At 37.3% G+C, this 27,888-nt stretch overlaps 1 protein-coding gene across 7 annotated transcripts; it reads right to left on the bottom strand.

Annotated features, from left to right (window-relative positions):
- Nucleotides 1-79: 79 nt before the first annotated feature.
- Nucleotides 80-27,845, bottom strand: MTIF2 (mitochondrial translational initiation factor 2). 7 transcript variants are annotated; one of them, XM_060605711.3, is made up of 15 exons: nt 27,727-27,839; nt 27,189-27,432; nt 25,703-25,928; nt 25,230-25,341; nt 19,452-19,623; nt 18,831-18,991; nt 17,751-17,927; nt 15,799-15,938; nt 12,715-12,839; nt 10,774-10,978; nt 5,435-5,687; nt 4,503-4,643; nt 2,186-2,350; nt 921-1,061; nt 80-279 (listed from the first exon to the last, which is right to left on the bottom strand). In XM_060605711.3, the coding sequence occupies exons 3-15, from the start codon at nt 25,919-25,921 to the stop codon at nt 107-109; spliced, it is 2,184 nt and encodes a 727-aa protein (XP_060461694.2). In that variant the 5' UTR covers nt 25,922-25,928; nt 27,189-27,432; nt 27,727-27,839; the 3' UTR covers nt 80-106. The 7 variants fall into 7 exon arrangements, with proteins under 7 accessions (XP_060461694.2, XP_060461715.2, XP_060461726.2 ...); XM_060605732.3 differs by having other exon boundaries at nt 27,198-27,432; XM_060605743.3 differs by having other exon boundaries at nt 27,279-27,432.
- Between the last annotated feature and the right edge of the window lie 43 nt (nt 27,846-27,888).

Here is a 27,888-nt window from a genome sequence, read left to right as displayed (position 1 = left end):
CACCCAACATAGGGTTCAAACTTCAGACCCTGAGATCAAGAGTCACAAACTCTACCCACTGAGCCAGCCAGGCACACCATTAATTGTTTACATTTTTAATGTAATTTTAAAATCCTGGATTCCAAGAAGTCTTAGCTGGAACTTCTTTTTCTTCATAACAAACAATTTCATCTCCCACTTTAAATTCTACCTTTTCTTCATCCAAACTGAGACCACAGTCCATTCCAGTTTTGACGACTGAAATGTCATCTTTATGGTGTTTCAATGAGGTTAATGAGCCTTAAAATATAAAAACAAAAAAACAAGGTAGGTATATTCAACAAATTATACCTGCTAAGTGCTATACAGTCTGGTGTTAAAAGGAAAATTATCCTGAAAGTCCTAAATTTTACAGTCCTATCATGTTAAATGATGGAACTAAATACTAGGGAAACCAAAGAAAAATGGTTTGCTGTAAGCAAGATGTGGTTTATAGGGAAAGAACTAAATCTCCCATTTCAAAGGTTAGACTAACTTTGCAGAGGATGGCATTGTACTCAAGATTTAAAAAATGAGATAATCCAGGATAAAAGACATTGCAGGCAAAAGGTCAAGGTAAGCCAAGTACAATGCTGTAGATCAGGGGTAGGAGACAGCTGGAAAGGTAATTTGCGGCCAATTTTTAGAAGCTTAGGAAACTAGATTACTGATTTATCAGGCTTGTTACAGGTTATATAGATTACCAGGCAGGACTAAAAATCCTGGAGGAGACATCAGGACTAGTAAGGGAGGGAGCCTGTCACCTGGAGACGAGGTTTGAGTTAACAAAAGGTAACAGCCTGAACCAGGATATGGGAGTGAGATTTTAGGTGGTTACATGGAATCAGTAGGTTTGGGTGACTGGATTTAATATTATAGAAACAGATTGTGATCTTGCTTACCCTTCCAAATAACATGTCCATTACGGATTAATTTAAATTTTTTCTGTTTTTCTAACTGACCCTTTTGGACTCTGCAGCCAGCCACAGGAACTTTTTTCTTCCCTTCTGTTACAGAGAAGGTAGCTAGTATACAAGCCTCACCTTTAAAAAGAAGAGAACATTAGATGCACACAAAACAAAAGATTCTGAGAAATACATAATTTCACATATTCTTCAGAGCAAGAATTAAAGGTGGGAGAAAAATACAAACTCGTACTGAAATCCTGTTTTTCTCTGACTCTACCAACTTTATTTTCCTGACCGCTCATAGAAACATAAACATGAAAATCCTTGGGTTTTCTTGGAAAAGAACCTGCTTGCCTAAAAAAATGAACAAGGGAAAAAGAAATTCACTTTTTTAGCTGAAAATGCACTAGAAGGTAACAGTTTACTGTCTGCTCTATGAAAACCTAGTTTTCACCTGTCCCTCAATATATTATTCTTGAAGAGAACATCTGTCATCACCTAATTTTAATCTCCCCATTGATAATTTATATTCACTTAAATACTGATTCTGTGACTCAGCTTAAAGCTTAATTCTTTTCACTGAAAATTAAATTCCAATAATGACATGGTATCACACACTATAATATACCGATTTACTGGGGTTAGTGTTATTTGGCTGATGGAAACCTTTGTATGACTCAAAAGTTTTCCAAATTGTGCCTTAGCACAAGAACATACAAATCTCTGTATGGTCATGTTTAGCAGATCAGAAAAGCCTAAAATAAATCTCTGGACCATAAGAACAGATAAAACGATTCAGTCCATCTCAAATAAATTTAGGCTTCCATCTGGCCAAGGGATATGCTAGGAAGAATATTTCTAAATACGTGATATTTAAATGTAAAATTAACTATTCTCATGGTGGACTTCTCGGCCAACTCCAGGACAAAATCAGTGGCTCCTTCCAGAACACTGTATATAATCTTCATGCATCCCATCCCAGTCTAATTTATGTTATAATTAGTTGATGTCTAAACCTTAGGGCAAGTTCTTACTGCCTAACTTGCCTTTGTATCCTCAGGGCCAAAGCATAGGCTGCAGAGGGCAGGTTTATAATACATAGGAAGTTACATTGAATATATCATTTTTTCTAGGACACAGGCCATTTATTGGAACAGTGAAGGTATTTCAACAGTGAACTATAATTCCCCTAAACTTTGCTTTCAAGTGTTCTTCACAGCACCTAAGATATGAATGTTTAATATTCAGTGAACACTCACCAATTGGATGCTCTTCCACAATGCAAGGCAATCTGCTGCTCAGTTCTTCCTGCAAATCTTCAATTAGGCGGTAAATGATTTTGTGAAGTTTAATTTTTACTCCTTTTTTTGTAGCAGACTTCTGGATAACATTGCCTGCATTCACATTGAAGCCATATATAACACCTGGGAAGCAGAAATAGAAAAAATAAAGTAGCACAAATATTGTATTAAGGACTTTTCTTTCAAGCAGAAACTCAAATCTAAATAGTTTTATTTCGGGCAGCCTGAGTGGCTCAGTAAGTTAAGCTAAGCGTCGGACTCTTGGTTGCAGCTTAGGTCATGATCTCTTGGTTTGTGGGATTGAGCCCCATGTCTGGCTCTGTGCTAACACCATAGAGCCTGCTTGGGATTCTCTCTCTCCTTCTCTCTCTCTGCCCCTCCCTTGCTCACTTGCATGCTCTCTCTCAAAATACACTTAAAAACAAAAAGGTTTTAGGGGTGCCTGGGTGGCTCAGTCAGTTAAGTGTCCAACTTCGGCTCAGGTCATGATCTCACAGTTCATGGGTTCAAGCCCCATGTTGGGCTCTCTGCTGACAGCTTGGAGCTTGAAGCCTCCTTCAGATTCTGTGTCCCTCTCTCTCTGCCCCTCCCCGGCTCATGCTTTCTCTCTCAAGAATAAATAAACATTAAAAAAAAAGTTTTATTTCCTTCTATGTAAATTAAAAGGGGTGATGAAAAATTCTGTAATTTTTTCTCATAAAAACTAGTAAATTTTCAAATTAACCAAAGGATTTTATAAATACTATTGTAGCTTGTTTAACAAGGAAAACTTCTTTATAATTTTTAAACCCATTAATTTAAGAGACAAAAGTACCCATACTGTGCAAGGCAGTACGCTAAACAAAACTTTGATTTTTATACCAGAGAAATAAGAAAACGAAAATTGAATAGGGCTGAAATATTTTTACATTATTTTAATAACAATTGTATTACTAAATTATAAACTTATTGTCTACAACTTTTTGTGGTTTATTCTTAGATATTCAGCTGGCCAAAAGATGCTCCAAAATAGTTACTAAATTGGTAAAGTTTAAGAGTTATTTAAGAAATGAAAGAAATTCTATGGAGTTGACTATTTTGCCAAAGAACAAATAATACATTTAACAGCAAATACCTTAGAGGGAATAAAAAGCAAAACACTCCTGTCCTTAAACAAGTGATAAAAATGAAAGCAAACAAGTTAATCAAGAGAAAAACACAACCACCTTGAAAGTTTTATCATTAAGAAATCATTTAACATGATACCTGCATTACATAGTATAGTGCTAGGCTGGTCAATGCCTAGAAAATACTTTGAATTAGCCAGTACTGGGGCACCTGGGTGGCTCAGTCAGTTAAGCGTCCGACTTCAACTCAGGTCACAAGTTGGAGCCGCACATTAGGCTCTGTGCTGATAGCTCAGAGCCTGGAGCCTGCTTCAGATTCTGTGTCCCCTCTCTCTGCCCCTCCCCTGCTCACGCTTTGTCTCTCTCTCTCTCTCTCAAAAATAGATAAAAACATTTAAAAAAAATTTTTTAATTAAAAATAAATAAAAATTAAAAATGAATTAACCATAACCAGCATTACTATTTAGTAGAAGTGACATCTAATTCTAAATAAGTACAGTCATTAAGTACCTCCTTCCTAAGTGATTCATTAATTAATAAAATGTTGGTGCCTTGCTAGGTGTTAGACTTAAAAGTGAGTCATGAGTCACCTTTTTGTATATCGTAAGTTCAACTAACAGTCCAGTCCCCCTACCTTCTAGGCATTTAATTAAAGCTAAAAACTGTTTGCTTAAATAGTGCATATACTAAAGCTAAAAACAGCTTTTAATCTAAGAAAGATTTATATAATTATCAATAGACAAAAAACAGACAAAAGTAAAAGATGAAGTAAAATACTGAACAGGCTGATTACAGTGTCAGGAGCATTCAAAAGTCTAAATAAAAGATACAGAGAACCAACCTTGGATTGGGTGGGGAAATGGGAAAGGCAGTAACTATCTTTATTTATAAATAAATAAGTAAGTAAGTAAGTAAGTAAGTAAAATCAAAAACCTTCTGGGACTTGAAAGAGTTCCCCAAGGTTGTAGTGTGAAAACAATGAGTGAAGTTATGGCTGCAATACTGCGCATCCCACTGAGCTCAAAGGCTGGGACTCCACTAGAGCAGGAAGGGCGATGCTGATAAGGGTAAAGGGCAAGTTGATTAGCCAAGCTACAAAAGACTGAAGGTAATGGTTCACAGTGTGTTCTAGGGAACACAGTTAAACAAACAGGAAATAGAAATCTTACCATGAAATGTTTCAGCAAGGTTAACATCATTTTCACTGACATCACCCACACCAAAATGTACTAATTCAAGTTCACACTCATGTGAAGCATCATAGGTATCCATAATGTTCACAATGGCCTCAACAGAACCATCAACATCACCTAAAAAAGTATGAAATTACTGGTGTTAAGAGTTAGACATTAACAGACACAAAATGACAAAAATCTATTTAAAGTCATAATAGGAATGGCATTTACCACTTTTATTTAGGTTTAGCATTATAAACATCTATTTAACTTAAGTATTTAGAACCAAAAGTACATTTACAACAAAACATCAAGAAAAATGTTTATTAAAATCTCTCCCAGTGAGTCATCCAGAGTTCATGAGTTCAAGCCCCATATCAGGCTTTCTGCTGTCAGCACGGAGCCCACTTGGGATCCTCTATCCCCCTCTCTGCCCTTCCCCTGCTCGTGTTCTCTCTCTAAAAAAGAAATAAACATTAAAAAAAAAAAACAAAAAACCTCTCCCCCAGTGAGACATGGGCAAAAAGGAGGGCAAAAGGTACAACCTTCCAGTCATAAATGTCATGGGGATGTAATGTACAGTACAGTGACTATAGTTAATAATACTATATTATACATTTGAAAGTTGCTAAAAGAGTAGATCTTAAAAGTTCTTATCACAAGAAAAAAAAGTTTTGTGACTGTGTATGGTGATTAGACTTACTGTGGTGGTCATTTTGCAATATATACAAATATCAAATCATTGCTATATACCTGAAACTAACATAATGTTATATGTCAATTACACATCAATAAAATAAATCTCCCCCAAAATACCAAAATAATTTTAGCTTAAATTTAATGGCCCAAATTAATTGTGAGAATGAAGAAATATACATATTTATAATACAAAAATGAGTAATGAAGTAAAATCTTTCCAAAGTCACCTTTAATAATTATAGGAAGTACATTTGAATCCTTTTCTTCTTTCTCTTTTGTCTTTAAGGGTTTTTGTTCTTTTTTTTCTTGGTACTTTAGAAATGATCTCTCCTTCCAATGCAAAGTGCCATATTTCTCACGGGCTTTCCGATGTGCTTCTTGGTGTTCCTTTCGCTTTTCTTCTATTATTTTCAGATTCTCTTTGTTTTTCTCCTGTTCTTGCTCATACTTCCGCCAGTCAACAACTTCACGTGCCCTAGGCTTTACAGGGGAAAAAACAGGCATTATTTAACTAAATAGAAACCAGCATCTTATGGATTAAAAAAGCTTGATGTTTTTCCCCAGCTTAGCTTGGTCTAACTCATATATGAAACCACTAATTTTATAAATTTTGATAAACTTACAAAACTTTAATCTAGGGTCTTTGTATACACAGATGATTTAATTTTTAAATATTACCTCAAATTTTTAAAAATTCCATAGCCAAATTATAAAATGGCACCACTGGCCCTCTCATAAGCCTTTATAGTCTATACTTATTTGTTAACACAAATATACTTATTTGGTAGAAAATTAGAGAATATTTAAAATCACTGTATCCCACGATATATCACAGTGAAACTGGCAAGATACAAAAAAAAGAGAGAATTCTGAAAGCAGCTAGGGACAAACAGGTCTTACTTAACCTACAAGGGAAGACACATAAGGGTCATAGCAGACCTGCCCACTGAAACATGGCAGGCCAGAAGGGAGTGGCAAGAAATATTCAATGTGCTGAATAGGAAAAATATGCAGCCAAGAATCCTTTATCCAGCAAGGCTGTCATTCAAAGTAGAAGGAGAGATACAGGCTTTCCCAGACAAACAAAAACTGAAGGAATTCATGACCACTAAACCAGCCCTGCAAGAAATCCTAGGGTTACCCTGTGAGTGGAAAGCAGCAAAGACTACAAAAGACCAAAGACAACACCACAAGCATGAAACCTACAGATAACACAATGACACTAAATCCATATCTTCCAACAATAACTCTGAATGTAAATGGACTAAATGCCCCAATCAAAAGACACAAGGTATCATTGTGTCTAAAGACACAATGGATAAAAAAAGAAGATCCATCTATATGCTGCCTACAAGAGACTCATTTTAGACCTGAGGACACATTCAGATTCAAAGTGAGGGGATGGAGAACCATCTATCACAATATCGGATGTCAAAAGAAAGCCTGAGTAGCCATACTAACATCACACAAACTAGATTTTATTTATTTAAAAAAATTTTTTTTAATGTTTTTATTTTATTTTTGAGAGAGAGAGACAGAGTGTGAGTGGGACAGGGGCAGAGAGAGAGGGAGACACAGAATCTGAAGCAGGCTCCAGGCTCTGAGCTGTTGGCACAGAGCCTGATGTGGGGCTCGAACTCACAGACCGTGAGATCATGATCTATGACCTGAATTGAAGTCAGACGCTTAACTGACTGAGCCACCCAGGTGCCCCCCACACAAACTAGATTTTAAAACAGACTGTAAGAAGAGATGAAGAAGGGCATTATATCATAATTAAGGGGTGTATCCATCAAGAAGAGCTAATGATTATAAATGTTTATGCCCCTAACTTGAAATGCCCAAATATATAAATCAGTTCATCACAAACATAAGCAAGCTTATTGGTAATAATACTGTACTTGTAGGTGACTATAATACTCCACTTACAACAATGGACAGATAATCTAGGCAGAAAATCAATAAGCAAACAATGGCTTTGAATGATACACTGGACCAGATGGACTTTGACAGATATATTCAGAACTTTTCATCCAAAAGCAGTACATTCTTCTCAAGTACACATGGAACATTCTCCCAAAGAGATTACATACTGGGTCACAAAACAGCCTTCAACAAATATAAAAGGATGAAGATCATACCATATATATTTTCAGACCACAACGCTAAGAAACTTGAAATCAACCACAAGAAAAAATTTGGAAAGCCTCCAAACATATGGTGGTTAAAGAACATACTACTAAAGAATTAATAGGTCAATCAGGAAATTTAAAGAAGAAATTAAAATATATATGGAAACAAATGAAAATGAAAACACAACAGTCCAAACCATTTGGGATGCAACAAAGGCAGTCCTCAGAGGAAAATACATCACAATCCAGGCCCATCTCAACAAGCAAGAAAAATCCCAAATACAGAATCTAACCTCACACCTAAAGGAACTAGAAACAGAGTGCAAAGAAACCCCAAGCAGAAAAGAAATGATAAGGATTAGAGCAGAAATAAACAATATAAAATTAAAAAAAAAAAAACAGTAGAACAGATCAATGAATCTAAGAACTGTTTTGAAAGAACAAACAAAATTGATAAACTCCTAGCCAGACTTCTCAAAAGAGAGAGGACCCAAATAAATAAAATCACAAATGAAAGAAGAGAGATCAAAACCAACACCACAGAAATACAAACAATTATTAGTGAATACTATGAAAAATTATATGCCAACAAACTGGACAATCTGGAAGAAATGGACAAATTCCTAGACACCCACACACTCCCAAAACTCAAATGGGAAGAAACAGAAAATTTGAACAGACCCATAACCAGTGAAGAAATTGAATCGGTTATCAAAAACCTCCCAACAAGTAAGAGTCCTGGTCTAGATGGCTTCCAAGGGGAATTCTACCAGACATTTAAAACGGAGTTAATACCTATTCTGCTCATGCTGTTCCAAAAAATAGAAATGGAAGGAAAGCTACTGGACTCATTCTATGAAGCCAGCATTACCTTGATTCCCAAACCAGACAAAGACCCCACTAAAAAGGAGAATTACAGGCCAATTTCCCTGAAGAACACAGATGCAAAAATTCTCAACAAGATACTAGCAAATCGAATTCAACAGTATATTAAAAGAATTATTCACCATGATCAAGTGAGATTCATTCCTGGGCTGCATGCCTGGTTCAATACTCACAAATCAATGTGATTCATCACATTAACAGAAGAAAGGATAAGAACCACATGACCCTGTCAACAGATGCAGAAAAAGCATTTGACAAAATACAGCATACTTTCTTAATAAAAACTCTCAAGTAAGTTGGGATAGAAGGAACGTACTTTAACATCATAAAAGCCATATATGAAAGGCCCACAGCTAATGTCATCCTCAATGGGGAAAAACTGATAGCTTTTCCCCTGAGATCAGGAACACGACAGGGATGTCCACCCTCACCACTGCTATTTAACATAATCTTGGAAGTCCTAGGGTCAGCAATCAGACAACAAAATGAAATAAAAGGCATCCAAACTGACAAAGAAGAAGTCAAACTTTCACTTTCCACAGATGACATGATACTCTACATGGAAAACCCGAAAGACTCCACCAAAAAACTGCTAGAACTGAAACATGAGTTCGGCAAAGTCACAGGATATAAAATGAATGTACAGAAACCAGTTGCATTTGTATATACCAATAACAAAGCAACAGAAAGAGGTATCAAGGAATCGATCCCATTTACAATTGCACTAAGAACCATAAAATATTTAGGAATAAACCTAACCAAAGAGGTAAAAGATCTGTACACTGAAAGCTACAGAAAGCTTATGAAAGAAATTGAAGAAGACAAAAAGAAATGGAAAAATATTCCATGCTCATGGATTGGAAGAACAAATATTGTTAAAATGTCGATACTACCCACAGCAATCTACACATTCAATGCAATCCCAATCAAAATGGCACCAGCATTCTTCTCAGAGCTAGAACAAACAATCCTAAAATTTGTATGGAACCACAAAAGATCCCAAATAGCCAAAGTAATGTCGAAAAAGAAAACCAAAGCTGGAGCCATCACAATCCCAGACTTTAGCCTGTACTACAAAGCTGTTATCATCAAGACAGTACGGTATTGTCACAAAAACAGACACATAGACCAATGCAATAGAATAAAGAACCCAGAATTGGCCAACTAATCTTCGAGAAAGCAGGAAAGAGTATCCAATGGAAAAAAGACAGTCTCTTTAGCAACTGGTGCTGGGAGAACTGGACAGCAACATGCAAAAGAATGAAACTGAACCACTTTCTTACATCATACATAAAAATAAATTCAAAATGGATGACAGGCCTAAATGTGAGACAGGAAACCATCAAAATCCCACAGGAGAAAAAAGGCAGCAACCTCTTTGACCTCGGCCACAGCAACTTCTTACTTAACATGTCTCCAAAGGCAAGGGAAATAAAAGCAAAAATGAACTATTGGGACCTCATCCAGATGAAAAACCTTCTGCACTGCAAAGGAAACAATCAACTAAACTAAAAAGGAACTGACAGAATGGGAGAAGATATTTGTAAATGACATATCAGATAAAGGGTTAGTATCCAAAATCTATAAAGAAATTACCAAACTCAACACCCGAAAAACAAATAATCCAGTGAAGAAATGGGCAGAAGACATGAATAGATACTTTTCCAAAGAAGACATCCAGATGACAAACAGACACCTGAAAAGATGCTCAACATCACTCATCATCAGGAAAATACAAATCATAACCACACTGAGATACCACCTCACACCAATCAGAGTGGCTAAAATTAACTCAGGAAACAACAGATGTTAGTGAGGATGTGGAGAAAGGGGAACCCTCTTGTACTGTTGGTGGGAATGCAAACTGGTGCCCCACTGTGGAAAATAGTGTGGAGATTCTTCAAAAAATTAAAAATGGAATTACCCTACAACTCAGCAATAGTACTACTAGGAATTTATCCAAAGGATACAGGAGTGCTGATTCACAGGGGCACATGTACCCCAATGTTTATAGCAGCACTATCAACAATAGCCAAATTATGGAAAGTGCCTAAATGTCCATCAACTGATGAATGGATAAAGAAGATATAGTATATAACAATGGAATACTACTTGGTGAGGAAAAATAATGAAATCTTGCCATTTACAACAATGTGGATGGAACTAGAGGGTATCATGCTACGTATGTCTTCACTCATACACAGAATTTGAGAAACTTAACAGAATACCACAGGGTAAGGGAAGGAAGAAAGTTACAAACAAGAGGGAAGCAAACCATAAGAGACTCTTAAATACAGAGGACAAACTGAGGGTTGATGGGGGTGGGGGGTTGGGGGTGCAGGGAAAATGGGTGATGGGCATTGAGGAGGGCACTTGTTGGGATAAGCACTGGGTATTGTATGTAAGGGATAAATCATGGGAATCTACATCTGAAGGCAAGACTACACTGTATACCCTGTATGTCAGTTAACTTGACCCTAAATTATTAAAATAATAAATAAATAAATAAAATCACTGTATCATGTATATAGGAATTAAGCTTGATATACCTCAGATTCTACTTCAAGAATTTCATCTCCTGCAGAAGGGAGGTCTCTCCAGCCTACAATTCCCACTGGCATGCTGGGACAGGCCTCATGGATTGTTTTTCCATTCTCATCAAACATTAAGCGTACTTTTGCCCAACTCTTTCCAGCAACCAGAATGGAGCCTCTCCTCAAAGTTCCTCTTTGAATTATAGCTGTAGTAACAGGCCTAAAATGAAAATAAACATATATATTCGTAATGCCATAATCAGGAAGTAAGCACTTTCTTAAGTAGAGCAAAGATATCTTTACGAGACTAAAATATATATATATACTATGTACACACAGGGTTAACCCCACTACTTCTCAAGCAGTTTTTCATACTATAAAAACATTTCTACATAATTGCCAAAAGGTAGAAGCAAACCAAATGTCCATCAACTGAATAATAAAGAAAATTCAGCGTATACATACAATGGAATATTATGCAACCTTAAAAAAGAAAGCCCTGTCACATGCTCCAACATGAATGAACCTACCATGAGGACATTATGTTAAATGAAATAAGCCAGTCAAAAAGGACAAATACTGTATTATTCTACTCATATGAAGTACCTAAAGTAGTCAAAATCATAGAAACAGAAAATCTAAAGATAGTTGCCAAGGGTTGGGCGTTGGAAGGAGGGGAAATTAGGGTTTCGTGGGTATAGAGTTTCAGTGGGGTTTTTTTGGTTGTTGTTGTTTGGGGTTTTTGGGTTTTTTTGGGGGTTTTTTTTGGTTTTTTGAGAGAGGGTGCAAGTGAGTGAGGGGCAGAGAGAGGGAGAGAGAGAGAGAATCCCACGAGGGGAGAGAGACAGAGAGAGAGAGAGACAGAGAGAGAGAAGAGACTGAAGCAGGGCTCACCCAAAGCGGAGTACAAGCTCACCCGAAGCAGGGCACGAGCTCACCTGAATATGCACAAGCTCACCTCATGTGGGACTTGAACCTAAATTGTGAGATTATGACGTGAGCCAAAGTCAGATGTTTAACTGACCGAGCCACCCAGATGCCCCAGAGTTTGTTTTACAAGATTAAAAAGTTCTAGAGACCTGTTGTACAACAATGTGAAAATACTTAATATTACTGAACTTAAACATGGTTAAGACGGTAAATTTAATGTTATGCTTATTTTATCATGCTTTTAAAAAAAAGGAAAACAAAACACATTTCTTATCAGCTTATGGCAGTGGAGGATGCAGTTAGCTGAGTGTTCTGACAGAATGCTAATCCTCTTTCCGTAACTAATTTGTTAAGAAGTGAAACCTCTTGCTGATAGGGAGAAAAATTAAAGAGAAGAAAAACCCAAAGACCTTCCTGGATAGAATATTAATGGGTAAGGACATAAAGAATTTAGAAACCCTGAGGGCAACATTTGCTATTTCATTCCAATTTGTTAGTCTATGAGGCTTTATTTATCAATTCAGTTAAGTCAGTGGAGAAAAATATTCAAACAAACTGAACTACTTACACCATTAAATGTGACTAGGAGATATATAGATAGCTATGGCTACTGGTAACTGCATTTAAAACAAATTTTTTAATGTTTATTGTTGAGAGAGAAAGTGTGCAAGGGTCGGCGGGGGGGGGGGCGGTGTGCAGAGAGAGAGACGGAGACACAGAATATGAAGAAGGCTCCAGGCTCTGAGCTGTCAGCACAGAGCCCTATGTGGGGCTCCAACTCACGAACTGTGAGATCATGACCTGAGGCGAAGTAGAACGCTTAACTGACTGAGCCACCCAGGAGCTCCTGATAACTAAATTTTTATGTTCCATGTGCTAATGCAATAAAATGCTTTTCAAAACAAATGCTTTGAAAATATTGTCCATGTCTAACAATAATATGCAATAAAATAATGCATTGTTACATAATCAAGCCACAAAAACAATGAAACAAATCATTAAAAGCAAGCATTTTAACAGTCCTACCCTCTTCCTTTGTCCGTGAAAGATTCTATTACTGTTCCTTCTACTGGACCATTGAGGTCTGCTTTCAGTTCTAACATTTCTGCCAGAGCAATTGTTGCCTCTGCCAAAGCCATCAGATTATCGCCCTTTAATAACAAAAAAAGGTGTTAAGATACATAAATAAAATATTACCTGTAAATGTAAATACCAGTGTCAGCGAAATAATCCTAGACAGTTATATCATACTTTTCTCTTTAAGCATTAAAAGCATGAATCACCCAATCAGAAAGAAGGAAGGAGGCCAGGAAAGGAGGAATCGGGGAGGGAGGGAGGGAGGGAGGGAGGGAGGGAGGAAGGGAGGGAGGGAGAGAGGGAGGAAAAAACAAAGGAAGGAAAAGCAAGAAAACCTGATCCAGGGACATATCTTTCAAGGAAGAATGGCGATTTTCTTTTCTTTTCTTTTAATGTTTATTTATTTTTTAGAGAGGGAGAGAGAAGAGAGACAGACAAAGCACGAGTGGGGGAGAAGCAGCAAAACAGGGAGACAGAATCCGAAGCAGGTTCCAGGCTCTAAGCTATCAGCACAGAGCCTGACGCGGGGCTCGAACTCATGAGCCATGAGATCATGACCTGAGCCAAAGTGTGATGCTCAACCAACTGAGCCATCCAGCCACCCCAAGAATGGTGATTTTCTTAAAAGGAAGCCCACTAGTGGTGCTTATTAATACCCCTTCATAAATACATGCTTCATGCATTCTCCTCCATCTGTCTCTACCATTGCGTTCTCTTCCTCTCGCTTTCTTTACAATGCTACTTGACATTTGAAGTTCTAGCCAACTGAATAAGCTTTCACATCTATTATTTCATTCGATCCACTCAAGAATGCTGTAAAATAAGTAAATCAAACATTACTTACTCTTACTAATAAGGAGAAAAAGTACAAACTAGACCCAGTGTCTAAGATACACTCTGTAATTACCCAGCTGTGTAACCTTGAAGAATCAGTTCACCTCCCTGGATCGCCTTTCCTCAACTGGAAATGAGGAAGCTTGATCAGATGATTCTTTCACCTTTAATGATCTATGGTTACTAGGCATTCTAGGGCTCCAAGATCACACAGCTGATTAACTGACGATGGAACTCAAACTGATGGGCAAGGGATTTTTCCACTCTGTCAGTTAAGAGGCTGCTCAGCTGTCAGAGTATAAAACAACGGAGACAAGCTGTTTGTAAACAATACAAAACAATACTTTCCTTACCCATCCAAATATTCCCAGTATTGATTTAAAGTTACAAATGCTACTCTGAAAAGTAGAGCTGGGGTGTTTCTTTGCATGAAATAGTCCTCTATCTCTACTTGGAAAAAAAGGCCTCATCTTTCTTTCTGCCACACCCTCCCAATTCCCTCCATTCCCCAGAAATCATCTCGGCCATGCGTAAGCAGCTTTACATTTACCTACTCATCTCAAGGTATCTGGGCAGAAAAGGTGGCTGTGTCTTCAAATGTTTTAATCTTGCCATCTGGCTTTCAGAGTGCAACAGCAATTGAGGTATAGTGGAAACATAATAAAGCAAGGTGGCATTTCAGAGTTTCAGAGAAAAAGAGGCCTGGCTTCAATATCAATGAAGGCATGATTGCTAAGCATCCTAGAAGTAACAAATTTAGGAAAATTAAAGATAAAATGAGACTTAATTAGAGGAAGGTGGCCAAATACAGTACCATCCCCTCAGTAAGTGATCTGGAAAAAAAAGTAGATTATATATGAACCATGGAACATGATAAGAATGGACAAAAAAGGAAATTGTTACTTAGCAGCAACCTGTACAGGAAAAGAGAACTGCAAAATGCTGTCACAAAGCAGGTACTCAGCTTCCTTGGTGTTTTTCAATCAGAAAAGAATAATTGGTCATTTAAAGGAAAATGGAGAGGCACCTGGGTGGCTCAGTTGGCTTTAAGCATCCAACTCTTCATTTCTGCTAAGGTCATGATCTCACAGTTCCTGGGATCTAGTCTCACTTCAGGCTCTGCACTGACAGCACGGAGCCTGCTTAGGATTCTCTCTCCCTCTCTCTGTCCCTCTCCCACTCACACTCTTTCTCTCAAAATAAATAAATAAACGTTAAAAAAAAAGAAAAGAAAATGGAATTCATCATAAATAACAAAACTTATGGCAATTTAATTCATGGAAACATTGAATCAATCAATAACAAACTGAACCCAAATGTTTTATCTTTGTATTAGTGAAATTTTTATGTTTAAATATCTCTTAAATGCCCTAAAACCTATTCTGTAATTTTTCAGTATAAAAACAAGTACTTTTTATTACAAATTGGATTTCATTTCTGCTTAAAAAAGTCTTCAGCAGCTTACTATTACGCTACGCCTACAACATCCACCATGTGTTCTTATACTTAGAATAAGCATTAGGAGGCACCTGGGGTGGCTCAGTCAGTTGGGCATCTCACTTCGGCTCCGGTCAGGATCTCACTGCTCGTGAGTTCGAACCAGCATTGGGCTCTGCGCTGACAGCGCAGAGCCTGGAGCCTGTTTCAGATTCTGTCTTCGTCACTCTGCCCTTCCCCTGCTCGCTCTCTCTCTCTCAAAAATATAAAAAACGAAACATAAAAAAATTAAAAAAAAAAAAAAAAAAAAAGAAAAGCATTAGGTCTGGACTTGATCCCTGACTGTTCTGTTGTATAACCCTAGACTGGTGACTGACCTCAGAAAGCCTAATTTCTTTTTTTCTTTCTTTTAATGTTTATTTATTTTTGAGGTAGGGGACAGAAAGAGAGGGAGAGAGAGGTTCCAAAGCAGGCTCTGGACTATCAGCGTACAGCCCGACAGAAGGCTTGAACTCACGAACTGTGAGATCACGACCTAAGCCAATGTCGGACAATTAATTGACTGAGCCACCCGGGCACCCCAGAAAGTCGAATTCCTAATCTGCCAAACCAAGATAATGATGCTAGCCTTGCCTAGTACACAAAGGGTTTTTAAACAACAGAAATTATATATGTCCCAATGTTCTTTAGGTATAGTCCCCTATGTGCATTATGAACAGCAGTCCCAACCTAACACATCATCTCTGAGGTGCCTGCACTTACCGTGAGTGCAGAGATGTGCACTGCTTGAACGTCACCTCCATAATCCTCACACACTACATCATGAGCTAGCAGTTCTTTTTTCACTTTTTCAGGATCAGCCTCAGTTTTGTCACATTTGTTTATAGCAAGGACGATAGGAACTGAAGAGTTAAAAAGAATGCAAACGAGGATACCTTCAATTCCAGGTATTCACAGTGAAAGACACCAACCTTTTCTAGCTTTCTCTTTACTGAGTAGATGTACTAAACTACAAGAAAGACCTAAAAGACCTGCTTTAGACCCCCTCATCTTTCTGCACATAAAGGAGGATTCTGGATGTGAGATGTCAAAATTGTAATTATAAGCAGATTCTGAATTAAGAACAGATACCTAAGATGAAAACAAACAAACAAACAAACAAACAAAAACAGAATTTGGGTAGAGAAAGGCCTATCTGTAAGACTGAAAGCAAGATCAGCAACTACACTGAAGATAATCTGCAGAAAGAAAATTAAAAAGTCCAGAAAAGATTCTAATTCAATTCTAACACCACTAGATCATTCGCCTCTTCTTTTGAGGAGCTATTAACTCATTGAAACCCAACATCTTACCCTGGGCTGAAACGAAGTAGCACTGTTGTAAACTTACTTTCAGGATTTACGGCAATTCTTTATTAATATATACTTTAGTGACTGACATATAGTAGATTCTCAATAAATGTTTACTGAACAAATGAACCAAATAATCTTATAATCTACTTGTCTTGATCACTAGACAAATCACATAAAATGTTAGGAGATAATTCTCTGGTTGGGTTTCACCAACTGTGCTACAATTTTCTCAGGTATCAAAGGAAGAAAAATTGAAAACAGAAACAAAAAAGTTATCCACAACCTACTATTATGAAAAAGTACATTCCATATGGATGAGATGGAACTTAAGGGACAAGAGAACAGGAATAGAAAGCATGATGTAAGAAATTTATCCTATCTCAACAACTGCTTTGCTATGGATCCCTGGCAAATTTATCACCCTCTTCTTTTTGTTATATTCCCTATGTTCATTAAGAACATAGTCCATTCCACAAAGGCAGTTTTGAAGAATTAAAAAGAAAAGAGAGTAACACTGGAAGCTAAAAGAGCAGATTTCAAATGTGGACATGTTGCAAATTAACTGTAACTGGAGGCAGTTCCTGCCATTCTCGGTTCTTAGTTTTCATGCTGTTAAGAACTGGCGTAGATAGTGATTCTCAAACTTTTTTTTCTCTTGCCAACAAACGTAAGGGAATATGATGTACTCCATCAAGGTACATTTTCTCAAGGTAACAGTATTTTCTCAGTGAGTGTAGGGTAATATCAGAATAAGAATGAATGAACAAAGTATGTGTGTGGGGGGGGGGGTAGTAGCTATTACCACAGTTTCTAAATAGAGAAGTGATTTTTAAAAAGTTTCAATTTTATACCTCTAAGAATTTATGTAAAGCATACGAAGAAAAAGTTTCTCTTTAGAGAAGAATTCAAGATAATAAATGAACAAGGAATAACAGAATTAGAATATAACCATTTTGCAACTCCTAATGTTAATAGGTGATGGGTATGTAGTTTATTATTCTATTCTTACCTTTATAATTATTTAACATTTCCATAACAAAAATTTTTAAAAAGTCATTTGCGGTTATTACATTTTCACACCATGCCAACTAAGTAAACAGTATTAGAAGGACTGTATTTATGGTCACAGGTCCCCAGCTGACTCCTGCTACACACTTTTTAGTAGTTACATCTGTGGGAAAACAATTCAATCATCTTTGAGCTGTATCTGTAAACAGGCATAATAATCCTGGAATTGCCAGGTAGATTAAATGAGCTACATGTAAAGGGCACCAGAATAGTGACTTTTTGTAGATCTTTAAAAAAAAAAAAAAAAAAAAAAAGCAACTGCTTTCCTGATACACATAATCAGCCACACAGTACCTTGAGCATCTTTGGCATGCTTAATAGATTCTACAGTTTGTTTCATCACTCCATCATCTGCAGCTACGACCAGTATGACAATGTCAGTGACCTGAGCACCTCTGGCCCTCATTGCTGAGAAAGCAGCATGTCCTGGAGTATCAAGAAAGGTGATCTTTTCCCCAGAAGGCAGAGACACTGTGGAAACAGAAATCCAAAAATACTAAGGACTCAAATGTGTGCTTTCTTAATACAAAGGAATATATGTGAAATTATCAAATAGAATCAATAATTCCTTAAAATAATTTATTCCTCCCATTAATTTTAATTGGGAACAATACAAATCATTATTTCACACTGAAAAATGATAACAAAGCAGTGAAACCTTTAGTGTTTTCTTTTCATGTTATAATTTCAAAGTAAAACTTTTTATATTTTTAGAACATATTTTCATAAATGTACCAACTGGTATCTATTCTGGAGAGAGAACAGACTGATAGTTATATAGGAAGTTTCCCCTTCATTAGCTACACAATTGCCTTAAGCAAAAGGCAATTTAGTACATAGTTAGTAGCTCAGGATTTGAGCCCAAACCCAGACCAAACCCAGCCTTGGATGTAAATCCTAGCTTTGCCATTTATTAGCTGTATATCTCGAACAAATAACCTATCCAAGCCTCAGCCTCCTTATCTGTAAACAGGGGTATTAATACGTACTTCGTGATGTTGTGAAGATAAAAAATAAAGCATATAAATAAGGGGCTCACCACACCACACACCACAGTGCTGGGCACATGCTAGTTGCTCAGTAATGGTAGCTGCTATTTAATTATTATTATGAACATTACTGTAACCAGGCATTGAACAATTTTAAGTTCATTAAGCCAAACTAAGAATAGCCAGAATAAAAATATAATTTTCTTCTTACAGAATGTACAAAATAACCTTTATTAACCAGCTGCTCGATATTTCATCAGACTAACAGCCTTAAGCTTTAGACTTTCCTTTTACTTTTAATTTGTGTATCTCATGTTAGGACACTTGGTTTAAGAAAACAGTATGTGGGATTCCCAAGCACACTGTAAGGTAATTTGGGTCATACCAAGAAAGGCACCAATGTGCTGAGTGATGCCTCCAGCTTCCATTGCTGCCACTTGAGTTTTTCGCAGTTTGTCGAGTAACGTCGTTTTCCCATGATCAACATGGCCCATTACAGTAACAACTGGGGACCTTGGGGTTAATAAAGCTGGATCTGTCTGAGGCCTACAATTAACAGCAAAGGAGTTTCATTTCTTAAATATCTTTATAGCCAATGAATTGGTTTGCAGTCATCTCTGTGAACTACCACTAACAATACAATCCAACATTCAGCTTTGATTAGATATAACTATCTTCCCCTTCCACACACATAATAACCTATGACAAAACATGTAATGACTGCCCATGCATAGTTGGCATCTTCAAAACAACAAGCAGAACTGAATAAAAATTTTAAATTCAGGGTCAATATATACACTCAACAAACTAAGAAAAACAACCCTTAGAGTTTGATAACCTGAATATATTTAAACACTCTGATGTTTTAAACACTTCGAAGAAAAGTTTAATCTATATTCCCATGTCACTTTAATTGCAAAAAAAATTTTAAAGCAAATCTTTCCATTATAAAGTGTAAGTAAAACTAAGTGGTCTTCTTTCCGCAATATACATGGTTAAGTTTTACCTTCTTACAGCATCTTTATTTTCTCTGATTTTGTCCTGTTTTAATTTGCTCCATTTTAACTTCATCCCCGCCTTCTTTACCACCTCTTTGATCCAGACTTCATCTAAATGTGAGTGTGCTTCTAGTGAATCTATGTCAATAGCAGTGTTCATTAAAGCTTCATACACACAATCTGGGTGGGAGAGAAAAAACCTTTTAGGATCATGAAATAAATGTTCACAAAAGTGGCCTCTATTAATAAATCTCAATATAAACAGCATACTCGATGAGAGGAATTAACTATTTAAGCTGTTCCTCTGTTAACAAACCACAAATAAGCTGAAAAGAAAATAATCTTTAAAATATGATTCATTTATATTAACATTTCTACATATTCATAAATATGTGAATATGCACCTTATGAATGATCTGAGCCACCAATAAAACATTATTAGGCATATTGTATACATTTAATATTGAGCAGTTCTTTGAAAACTTGTAGTTACATATGTCATGTCTATACAAATGTGTATGTATATATAGTTGATATTCATTATTTGCAGCAGTTCTGTTCTATAAACTTTCCATGAATACTGAATTAGCAACTACTAAACCATCATTCCAAGGAAAAATACAAGGTTAGTAGGTTCCTTCAGCTCCTGGTCACATCTTCATTAGCAATCAATACATACCTAGTTTTATGTGTTTCTGTTTTAAGACACCTTATTTAATGTATTCTGTTGATTCATTAATACTGAACGCCCAGCCAAAAGCACTAAAAACAGCGCATGAACAAAGCTTATCTAACACATGCATTTTCTCTGTAAAGCACACTACAGCCTTCTTGCAGTTAGTAATACTTCACCACTATGCTTAGGAGCCATTTTAATCAGCAAAATCAACAAAAAGCATAAAAATGTAAAAATGTGGCACTGAATAAGCCACAAAATGACACTTGTTTGCAGCATGAGAGCTAAAGCAAGAAGGCAGAATGTTGCCTTGTTTAACCTCAGCTAGGAATGTGTAATTGGGTAACTCAAATTTTTCACTGCTCCACACATGTCCAGGAATGACTGCAAAAGCAGTGTGAATACTGATTTTGGGGCTACAAATACATTTTAGAGAATCTTCCAATACAAAACCCTCAAATAACGAGGATCAACTGTATGTACACACACACACACACACACAATCTCCATATATACACACACATATAATTAATTAATTTACTTATGTTATCTATTTATGGTCTCCAAAGAGTCTTGAAATGTAAGAAAAATATTTACTTGGTATTCTATTTTACATAATGTACTTTGTTTTCATTTCAGTCATACTTCCTTGTGGATGATAAATGAATGTATCGGTCAATGAAATAAGTTTTATGTTTCCAGATGTTCAATCACCCTTTAAATATATATTTTGAGGGCCGCCTGGGTGGCTCAGTCATTTAAGCATCTGACTTCAGCTCAAGTCATGATCTCATGGCTCATGAGTTCCAGACCCGCATTGGGCTCTGTGCTGACAGCTCAGAGCCTGGAGCCTGCTTCAGATTCTGTGTCTCCCTCTCTCTGCCCCTCCCCCACTCATGTCTGTCTGTCTATCTGTCTGTCTCTCTCTCAAAAATAAACACTGAAAAAAATTTTAAATATGTATTCTGAGAGACACATATGAAAGAAAGGCATCCTCAAATAAACAGAACATTATACTAAAAGAATATCTTATGCAGTAGTGTGCAGGTAAATGTTTACTCAGAAGACTCTCCAAAAAAAAAAAAAAAAAAAAACCACCCTAATTATTATAGCATTTCCCAATTTCCACAGTGCAAATACTCCCAGATGGTTGATTTCAGCTATCAACATGAAATCACTGAACACAGAGATGTAAAGAGATGCACAGTAGCATACCATTACATAGAATTTCCACCATATAGGTACATAGGCATAAATCACCTCAAAAACACATAGCAAAATGCAGTAAAATAAAAAGAGGTTTTTGTTTTTTTTTTTTAGTTTACTTATGTATTTTAAGGGTGGGGAAGGGCAGAGAAGGAGGGAGAGAAGGAGAGAGAGAGAGAAAGGGAGAGGGAGAGGGAGAGGGAGAGGGAGAGGGAGAGGGAGAGAGAGAGAGAGAGAGGGAGAGGGAGAGGGAGAGGGAGAGGGAGGGAGAGAGGGGAGAGGGGGAGAGGGAGAGAGGGAGAGGGAGAGAGGGAGAGGGAGAGAGGGAGAGGGAGAGAGGGAGAATCCCAAGCAGGCTCCAAGCTGTCAGCACAGAGCCCTACATGGGGCTCTATCTCACAAACCATGAGATCATGACCTGAGTCAAAATCAAGAGTCATATGCTTAACCAACTAAGCCACCCAGGTGCCCCAAGAATAAAGGGGTTTAAGGAGTATTTATTACCTTTGTTTATGATTTATGTTACCTTTGTTTATGTTTATGATTTTTAATGGAAGCTCACATACTTCCTTATAAATTAGCAACTGGCTCAAAAGTTGGTGCAAGCCAGCTCCACATATCACTGATCCTATTCTGTAATAATGCCAAGAAATCCTTTCCTATATATAATCCCACAACATCCTTTCCCAAGAAAATACATTTTAAAAGAATGATACAGGGGCACCTGGCTGACTCAGTTAGAAAAGCATGCTACTCTTGATCTCAAGGTCATGAGTTCAAGCCCCACACAGGGTGTAGAGATTACTTAAATAAATAAAACTTAAAAAAAAAAAAAAATGATACAATGCAAATTTTCTATATGGATATGCTCTCATAGAACAATAAAATTCTAAACATATACATTATAATGAATACAATTCTAACAATGCTAAAATCCCTAATAATCCAGTAAATACTTTTCCAATATGATATCCTAAACTTTTTTTTTAAATGTTATTTATTTATTTTGAGAGAGCGCAAGCAAGTGAGTGGGCATGCACACGAGCAGGGGAGAGTAAGAGAGAGGGAAAGGGAGAATTCCAAGCAGGCTCTGCACTGTCAGCACAGAGCCCTATGTGGGGCTCGATCTCAGGACCCATGAGATCATGACCTGAGCCAAAATCAAGAGTCAGATGCTTAACTGAGTGAGCCATCCAGGCACCCCTGATATCCCCAACTTTTGAAAGGTAGCTTATACAAAGATAATCTCTTTCCCTTTATATTAAATGCATTTAGTATTAACATATTATTTTATCTTTATCTAAGACTTAAATATTTACAAATAGAAAAGTACCCAAAGCATTTCAACCACAGATATTACATCCTAAGTTATTTTAATTGACATAAAGGAAAAAATATATACTCACATTGCTAATTTAGTAGTTAAAAATATTCACCATCTTTAATTCAAATGAGAAGTAAATATAATATTAAATAAGCTTCAAATAGAGCTTTTATTTAAATCATGGCATATCAGTTTTGGGTCTAGAACACTGATCCGTGATTAAATTCATGTTTCAATTATACTATTTACTTGGTAACACAGAGGAATTATTATAGTTATGGGAGTGTGTGAGGGGGGGGAATGTTAAAAAAAAAGAATCCTCATCTTTTAGTGATAAATACAGAAATATTTATGGAATAAATGATATATTAATAATTGTCACTGGCTTCTGCATACATTATACTTATATTCCATTCTTACAGCTTTCATATATGTATGAAAACTGCCAACAATAAAAGTTTTAAAAATCAAGTATATTATCAATATTATCTATAAAATCCTACCAATATAGTTTTCCTTGGAAAAAATATCAATGATACAGTCATATCTATTTGTTCTCTTAAAGTTTTCTAATAAAATGATTATATAATCCAACTGCAAAGTTATAAGAATGCAAGACTGGGCCAATTTTCTATTCTTTGTGAGGATGCACATATACAAAGAGTGGTGGCACTTTCAGGCTGGAAACATATTACAATTCTAGCTCTGCCCTAGAGCTCTGCTGTAATTTACAAAATAACAATTCTTGAGAGATAATTTGGTCTGTGAATAAAAGCATGACCTCTGTAGCCATACTCCCTGAGTTCAAATCCTACTCTACCATATACTAACTGTGGCAATTATTCATCCTCTCCATGCCTCAGTTTCTCAACCTACAAATAGGGATAATAATTACACCTAACTCTTGTGCATTATGAGAATTACATGAGTTAATATACTTAAAGTATTGGTACATGGTAACAGCTCAGTAATATGAGTTATTATTATTAATTGTTTTTCTTTTTGCCAAGAGTCTGCTTCACTTGTCACTTTATTTCGCTACAATAATAGGCTATTTCTTATTTACTGAATTTTATTGTAAGCTTATAATGAAAACTCAAATTTTGTTCCAATAATCTTAAATCGGTAATAAATGCACCAAGAGTGCAATGAAGGAATTTAAAAAATGACAACGATGCTATACATTTATAAACAAAAACAGTATTATTAAAAGTTATTACTATAGGGTGCCTGGGTGGGTCAGTCAGTTAAGCACCTGACTCTTGGTCTTGGCTCAGGTCATGATCTCACGGTTCATGACTTTGTGTACTGTGTCCAGGCTCTGTACTGTCAGTGAAATTCTCTCTCTTTCTCACTCTCTGTCTCTCCTGCACTCGCACTCTCTCTCTCAAAATAAATAAAGTAAACTTTAAAAAAAATTTACTACTACAAATATTTTTCTGCTGGCACTACAGATATTGTCACAATGAGTGAAAAAAGAAAATCAGGGGCGCCTGGGTGGCTCAGTTGGTTAAGTGTCTGACTTCCGCTCAGGTCACGATCTCAGGTCATGGTCTCACAGTTCATGGTTTGAGCCCTGCATCGGGTTCTGTGCTGACAGCTCAGGGCCTGGAGCCTGCTTCAGATTCTGTGTCCCTCTCTCTCTGCCCCTCCCTAGCTCGTGCATGCACACACGCTTTCTCTCACTCTCTGTCTCTCAAAAATAAACAATAAAAAACAAAACAAAAAGAAAATCAGAAAATTATAGAACAACAAAAGGATAGTAAGTATAAATAGAGTACTTCAGACCAAAAATATTCTTTGGACTCGGTCTGTGTTGAGCATGGAGCCTGCTTAAGATTCTCCCTCTCTTCCTCCCTCTGCCTTTGCCCCTCTCCGGAGTGCTCTTTGTCTCAGAAGAAAAAAAACAAAACAAAACTCAGGGCACCCGGGTGGCTCAGTTGGCTAAGGGTCCAACCTTGGCTCAGGTAATGATCTCTTAGCTGAGTTCAAGCTCTACCATCAGGCTCTGTGCTGTCAGTGCAGAGCCTCCTTCAGACCCTGTCTCCCTCTCTCTCCACCCCTCCCCAGCTTGTGCTTTTTCTCTGTCTCAAAAATAAAAACATTAAAAAAATTTATTTTTTAATTAACCCATTAAAATAGTTTGGGGTACCTTGTTGGCACAGTTGGTTAAGTGACCAACTCTTGATCTTGGCTCAGGTCATGATCAGACAGTCTGTGACATCGAGCCCTGCATAGTGCTGACAGCATGGAGTCTGCTTGGGATTCTCTCTCTCCCCTCTTTCTTTCCGCCCTCCTTCGCTCATGCTCTCTCTTCTCAAAATAAATAAAGAAACTTAAAAGCCTACAGAATTTCTGAGAAAGAAGGGTTACTCCAGATAAAATTTTTTCCACCATTTTTGGCAAAGACAGAAGAAACGAATTAGAGTCTGTGACCTAAAGTGAAAACTATTAGAATGATTTGATATCTTTTTAAGCCATCAGTCTAATTTTCATCTTTGAATGCCTTAGTCTCAATGAAAATAAGATACCAGGTATCCCATGTTCCCATATTTTTCCTTATAAAAGTATCTGACCCACCTATGTCTTTTTCCATTGCTCTGGCCAGTTCCCCAACAGTCATTCCAATCCATACCTCCACTTCTTTTTTGAATTTTGGTGAAGACAATGGAGATTTCTGTGCTCTTTCTTCCTATTAAAAATTCAGAATGCAATAGAAGAAAAACTTTAAGTGACAATGTAGATTTATTCTGGAATATCTACCATAATCACAGCTCCTATTTCTACCAAGTAACACTCCCATAAGTACTTAAACCTTAGACTAAAATTTAAAATCCTACATCCTTAATTCACAATCATACACTGATTTCCAGGTAATCAAATTCATCCACATTACTGAACAACAAAATAAAACTTCCTTTCTTCACAAAGATGTACTGCCTCAAGTGTAGCATTAAGGAATAAAGACAAAACACTCAAAATGAATTTCTACTCAGAGCTATGGGAACTTTCACCTCAGACCAAGTAATACAGTAACTAAAATCTGTAACTACCTTCTTTGTTACTAGAAGCCTATATTGAGATAGAGCCGCGCCAACGAATGGGTCTATTTGCCAGGGTCGGATGCAGAGCTGAGCTGTCCCCACTGGGTAAGCAGATGAAAACACAGGACTCCACTGTGCTAACATTCTTCTTTGACCCAGGCTGTGCAGCTGCCTAAAGACAGTGTGATATCGTATCAAGTTCTCCAATTTCAGTATCTTCTGGTTCATGTTTCCCCTGGAAAAAGTTTTAAAATAATATTGGGTTAGTATTAAATTCAAGTTAGCAAGTATTAATTGGATATCTACTACATGAAAAGCACTGTGCTAGAGTTACATGAGTAAAGCTGGGTTTCTGCCCTGAAAGAATTCACAGTCTAATCAGATGGAATTCTAATCAGGTGGAATAACTAACTACTCTTTAGATGTTAACCATCATTATTGTTAATGTCTCTACTATGATAGAACTGAAATAAAACTTACAAAGGGATTTTTTCATTATTGAAACATCAACTAACAAAATCACGAGAGCGATTTTTCTAAAATGCAAATTTGAACTCATCAGCTCTTTTTGCTGAACATCCTCCAGTGGCAGGCCATTATCCCATTTCACGTGCCACTTCAACACGTGCTATTAAGGATTATTTATCTGCCCTCTGCTAACCTCTCATTTCATTGCTTACACCCTTATAGCACCTCACTCCTATCTCCAAGCTTTCGTTATTTTGACGTCCCCCCGCCCCGTAATCTTCAATGGCTTGCCATCTCATTTTTGAACCTTTGCATATGCTCTACTTGAAATTGTCTTCTTTCAACCCTCGCCATTTTTCCCTCTTCCTACCACCCCCTCCCAAAAAGAAGATGCTTTAGAGTGGGAAGAGAACACTTCATACATATCTATTGGATAATGCCTTTTGAATATCATTCTTGGAATGACAGAAGACTTACTTGAGAGAAAACTGCAACAGAACTCAGTGTAGTTCAGAACTAACAAAAGTATAATTACTTTTCTCCTCGAATGTTCTATTCCTTCTGCTCTCAGGACTGCATTTCTACAGCTTTGCTTTACGGTTTTTGAGGAAAGGAGCAACTAAAATAATGTGAGGTGTACATATTCTCCTCAGCAAACATTTCCTGAGTACCATCTTTCAGACATTGTGTATGAGGATGTTGATTCAAAGTTTAATAAGCCAGAGTCCTGTCGTTCAGAGTTTATTGTGCCAATATAATGATTCTCAGGCACATTAAACACCTCAAGAATGGCACATGTTAAAATTTTTACTCAGGTACGAATCCGTGGACTAAGAAGTAAAGGGATTCCTTTAGAAAACATTTTTAAAATGAGTCTAAACCCAGACCTGACAAGGGCATGGAATGATGGAATGGGAAGAAAGGCCCTACATGGGGATTAACCAAAGTACAGAAAGCTAAGGAATTAGAGGCAGGAATTAGAAAACACACTGGTGGCAATAATCCAGGTGTGGAAACTGGAAGTTACCTCACTTACTACTTATTCCACGCTCCTCATTTTATAGAAAAGGAAAACGGGGAGTCCAGAGAGGTCAGAAAGATTTCTCCAATGTCATACCACCAATTAATGACAGTCAGGCCTAGAACCCAGGCTGTCTGACTCCCAATTCGGTGTTCTTTCGCAGCTAGGATCTCGTCATGGAATCTGAAAAAAGATGTTGGTGCGTTGGTGGAAACGTCTGAATGTAAGACCTGTCAGCCTTGGAACTTATCTGAAAGGCAAAAAGAAGTCATTGTATAAGAATGACGGCTCTGGGGTGGCTTCGCCTCGAACAGGGCCCAGAAAACCTTGGGCCCAGGACAGGAGGGACGCGCGGGAGGAGGGGGGCAGCCGGCCCCTTCTGGGCAAATAACGCTTTCGCTAAACCTCAGCTGGGGTCACGCAGGGATTAAATGAAACGCGGAAAGGCTTCCGATTGCTCCGTGTTTACGATCGGTGCCACTGACACTTCAGGGCAAACAATACACGCCCCCTCGGGACGACCCGGCCAAGGAACCCCACTCACTTTGCTGCTACGTTAGGTCCGGGGTGTCCGGATTCTGAGATAAGGCGGAGATCACCTTGCGGACCGGGACTGCAGTCCCACGGTCCGTTCCCGAAACGGTCCCCGTGACACTTCCGGTACCGCCGGAAGCGGTCCTTTCCGGAATTCGGAAGTCAGAATCAG

Source organism: Panthera onca, chromosome A3, assembly GCF_046562875.1.
Source record: "Panthera onca isolate mPanOnc1 chromosome A3, mPanOnc1 haplotype 2, whole genome shotgun sequence".
NCBI classification, from domain to species: domain Eukaryota; kingdom Metazoa; phylum Chordata; class Mammalia; order Carnivora; family Felidae; genus Panthera; species Panthera onca.
Note: the sequence above shows the minus strand (reverse complement) of the source record. Positions and strands in the feature narration are given on the sequence as shown.